We start from the raw sequence: 4,763 nt of genomic DNA on the forward strand, positions 1-4,763 counted from the left end.
GTATTAAGAATAGAAATATTTTATAGACAAATCTGCATAATATCTTTCCACTCTTTTGTAAAATGATGTTCAAATAGCCCTCTATGGTATGTATTCATGTGTTATATAGAGATATTGTGTACATTTAATTATATGACCGTGGTTAAATGACCTAAGTGTAGATATTGGTGAGAATTATGTTAGGACAAGCACAGTCAAGCTATCACGATAACTGCATAACAGATAACTCCCAAACTTAGTGGCTACAAACAGTGATTCTCAACTGGGGGTGATTTTGCTTCCCAAAGGACATTTTTGATTGTCAAAGCCTGTGTGGGGTGCTACTGTCAGGAGGCCAGGGATGTCGTTAAGCATCTTACGATACACAGGACAGCCCTCCATAAAAAAGAATCATCCTCTTCAAAAGTCAGTAGTGCAAGGCTAAGAAACCCTGGCTTAAAGAATTGGTAATATTTATTTTGCTTCCAAATCTTCAATTTGGGCAGGGCAGGGCAGGTGTGGATAGCTCATTTCTACTCTTCTCAGTATCAGACTAGAAGGCTGGACCTGAAATTATGTGAAGGCTCTCACATGTATTGGTTTTAATACCACTTGTAGGCTAAGACCTGAGACTCTCGCCTGGACCACCTGCCTGCATATAGTCTCTCCGTGTGAACTGGCTTTTGTCTTAAAAGTGTGGCTAGGTTTCAAGGTTGAGCTTTGAGAGAGGAGAGGAAGGGAGGGAGAGGGAAAAAAAACAAAAACCTGTATCCACCTTTAAGAACTAGCCTCAGAAGTCATACAGTTCTGCCACATCCTTTTTGGTTGAGGAAGTCACAAAGTCTTCTATAGTTTCAAGAGAAAGGGAAATAGACTTTGCCTCTTGATGGGAGTGGCAAGGTTGTGAAGCCAATGTGGGAAAAGTATAGCCATTTTGGAAAAGTATAATCTGCCACAGAAGCAACAATGTAAAATGCAAACCTTTTAAAATTATTTCTTCAAAATTATCTGTAAGTATGTATGGATATTTTAAAATTCCTGGTAAAGATAACAATTTTACACATTGATAACTATTTGTTATATTCTTCATGAATATTACTGTCCATTGCACATTTTAATTGTAATTTTATAATTTCCTTATAAACGTCCTGTTTTGTTTATTATCCTCTACTTAAGAATATCATGTTTTCATAATGTAAATATTATATCTCAAATAAAGATACTTAAACAATACAGCTACTATAACTATAATTTTATTTCAGAATATTAGATAATTGTTTCTCTTGATAGCCAAAGAAAGACATTGGAATCACTTTTTAACACTTCTAAATTATTGTAAAATAAAAACGCAATATCCTAAGACCTCATATTTAATGTGAGACTGCCTGATAAACACTGTGGAATTATTAAAATTGCTAATCATTCATAAAAGAACAACATTGATTGATAGCAAGTTTGGATGAGAGTTTAGAGATCCGGTTTCTGGTTCTAGCTCTTCACTTAATAATTGGTGGCTTTGGCAACTCCATCAACCTCCTGGGTGGGTGTAAAGAAATGAGAGGTCATATGCACTAACAATGAGTGCGATGCGCACCTCCGGGGGAATGGACACACTTGAAGCTCGGACTTGGGGGGGAAGGAGGGTAAGGGCACCATACATAACCTAATCATCTGTACCCCCATAACATGCTGAAATAAAAAATAAAAAAAAAAAAAAAAAGAAATGAGAGGTCATCAGACGGGATGACCTTTAAGCCCTTTTCTATTCTAAAAATTATGAATTTACAGCTCTAAATCCTTGGAGATAACAGAGGATCAATTAAAAAGAATTTTTTGTTTTGTTTTCAAATGAGAGCTAGTTCTTCAGAAGGGTATGGGGACCTGCATTGTCCAAGGAGTAACTGATTACAGAAAGTACCTCAACCGTGTAGACCCTCTTATTGGAAGGCCATTATTTCACCCAGTATTTGATGCTTTGAAAACATATCTGACTTCAGTTACCTAGTTAAAACCCTTCAATAACTTCCCATTGCTTATAGGACAGACCGTGTTGCCCATATGACCTGGTCTCAACCTATCCTTCTAACCCACCACTCACCACTGTTTGTTTCTGGCATGTGTATCAGGGCCTTTGAATGTGCTCTTTGTCTTCCCTGTTGCACGTTTCCTTCTCTCTCTCCCCCTGTTCAACTCCTCCTCATTCTTCAAGTCTTGGTTAAAATGTCATTTACTCAGGAAAATATACCTTGACACCTCAGTCTGCACCAGGGGTGGGGAGCCTTTTCATGTTGGAAGGCTGAATTAATTTAGCTGTAATCAAATAAGGCTGTATTCAAGAAACTTCAATTAGATATACTTAAAAATGTACATTATTTTGTAAAAATCTAACTACTATGTACTTAATAATTTCAGAAAATGAAAACTATTTGTTAATTTTAAAGTTAATTAACCTTTTAATGACTTTGTTGTGTCTGCTTTTTGTTGGAAAGCACTTGAATATTTGGTTTCAGCATGGAGGTCTGCAGTTTCAGTTGATCCTCTAGATGGGTATTAGTCATTTATGACCTTAAGGGTGTCTTGATTTGGGTTAGGTAGGAGAATGTATATTCGCAGCAATAAATGGTTGAAAAGCAAGAAAACATTTTTCGGGCATGTTGCCAAAGGGATGGGTATTCTACTGTATTTTTCTATATTTCGGTTGGATCTTTCTTAGCATCAAACAATGACTTTAAAATGTCATCTACTGAGTGCTCAATCAATTTCATATGTAGTTTTTTAGATGTCTTGGTAATATAAATTAGGTGAGACTGAAATGCTAATTTGAGTGTGATTTCATGATTCTCAAAGTCAGTGAACTTTTCATTGTATTCTTCAATTAATAGGTCTATTACAGCTGCATATTCTTCAAATGATTTGTATATATCATCCTGCTCATCAATGACCTTTGCCAACTGGGAAAAATATTCATTCGAAATTTCCTTTTGAAGAAAAAGTGTTTTGAAAAAAGATAGCTTTTTCAAAATGTTTGGATTTTTTTGTGGCATATCATCTATAGGCTTATTAACTGTTTTACTTTGCAAAGAAATATTCAAGTTGTTTTGATTTGACATACCGCACAGAAATGCTGCATTCCTATAGAAATCTTGTTTCAATAATTCACACTACTGATTCTGTTCTTCATAAAATGTAATTATCTGTTCTCACAGAGATAAAATTTTGACTAACGCCTGTCCCTGCAATAGCCAACGCTCTTTAGAATGATATGGCAAATCCACACTGAATACCTCATTGTTCAACTTTAGCATGTTATGAAACTGGCAATGCAGTGTTGCATTTGCTCACATATAGTTAACAATACTTATAATCTGTTGCAAAGTGTCACTTAAAATAGTAGCTTTAACAAAGATTTTGCTGATGCAAGATACAATGAAAAGAAATGAGAGCATCTGGATTTGTTAATAGTTTTTTTAATCTGTGCAATAAACTCTTCATGTTTTTCTGTCATTGAAGGTACACCATCTGTACATACACTCACTAAATTTACCAAATTCAGTCCAACCTCACAACGTGTATCTTGAAAGTTGTTGAAGATACCAACTCCACATGTTCTGTTCTCAAGAGTGCCCAAAGCGAGGAACTCTTCATAGCAAAGAAATTTTGTTATGACCTGAGTGAAGTATAAAACCTCCATAGAGTCAGTAATATCAGTATCAATCATCCACAATGGTTGAATAATATATATTTTCCTTTTGAAATATTGCATGAAGTTGTTCGGTTAAGTTGAAGTCTAATTCATGCTACTGATCAGTCATGGTTCTCCTTGAAATAGGCAGTTGTTTGTACTTTGAAACATTATCTAGGTCTAAGCGACCTACAACTTCAACAGTGCATTCTTTCACAATTTCTACATCACCAAATGGCTTCCCACCCCCTGCCCCCCAACCCCGAGTATATAGACTACTTTATAAGTTGCATCAGTGGCATTATTTGCAGGTTTTATTGCTGCTTGAAAGAATCATCTTTGCTTTTACTTTTCGTCTTTTAATCTCTGTGATACAACCTTTTCACACTTTTCCCTCTACTTTAAAATATTTGTGGTCTTTATGAGTGTTATAATGCTGATGAACATTGAATTTCTTTAATGTTGATATTGCAGTATCACAAAGCAAGTAAATCATCTTATCCTTAGCAGAAACAAGATAATATTGCAATTTCCAATCCTCATTAAAAAATCTGTTTTCTTCCTTCAGTGTTCTCTTGGTCTTCTTTGACATGATGGGCTGTTAAGCAGCCAGAATTAAAAAATACTGTCAAGCTGTGCAACTATTCACAAATTCCACTTCAACTAGAAACACAGTGTGCCACTGTCAAAAGCTGATAATAGATGGACATACTTGACCCCCATAAACTCTCACCAACCTGCCTCGCGTGGTAGTGGCACCAGTCCGGTGGCTGAAGTTAGAACTAAATCATGAGTGTAGCAGCTGTTAATTTAGCCCTCTGGCTTACTAATGTTCCAATTGTGCCAGTCAATCTGGGATGATTATTTCATTGACACTTATTTTATTCTTTGGTATTTTAAATATGTTCATTTTTAAAATAAAATAGAAAATAGAAAAGATGAACAAAAATGTATTAAAAATGAGAGGATGTGTTCTGTAAAATTTGGATTCAGTCAAAAGGCCACACGTCACACTGTAAAATTTCTTTCTTACCATGGGTAGAGGTCAAACTTGCAAGTCTATGGTGCAGATGAATGGATAGAGAAAATGTGGTGTATATGT

The 4,763-nt window shown here is 35.5% G+C and overlaps 1 protein-coding gene across 1 annotated transcript in view; it reads left to right on the forward strand.

Moving 5' to 3' along the window:
• The first annotated feature begins 1,565 nt into the window (after window positions 1-1,565).
• The window catches only part of GMNC (geminin coiled-coil domain containing), a 17,430-nt gene continuing 14,232 nt past the window's right edge, over window positions 1,566-4,763 (forward strand). Inside the window, exon 1 of the mRNA XM_012639896.1 lies at window positions 1,566-1,622. Coding sequence (XP_012495350.1) covers window positions 1,566-1,622 — 57 coding nt within the window. The remainder of the gene's footprint in view (window positions 1,623-4,763) is intronic.

Source organism: Propithecus coquereli, unplaced genomic scaffold (genome assembly GCF_000956105.1).
Source record: "Propithecus coquereli isolate 6110/MARCELLA unplaced genomic scaffold, Pcoq_1.0 Scaffold10, whole genome shotgun sequence".
In the NCBI taxonomy this organism is placed as follows: domain Eukaryota; kingdom Metazoa; phylum Chordata; class Mammalia; order Primates; family Indriidae; genus Propithecus; species Propithecus coquereli.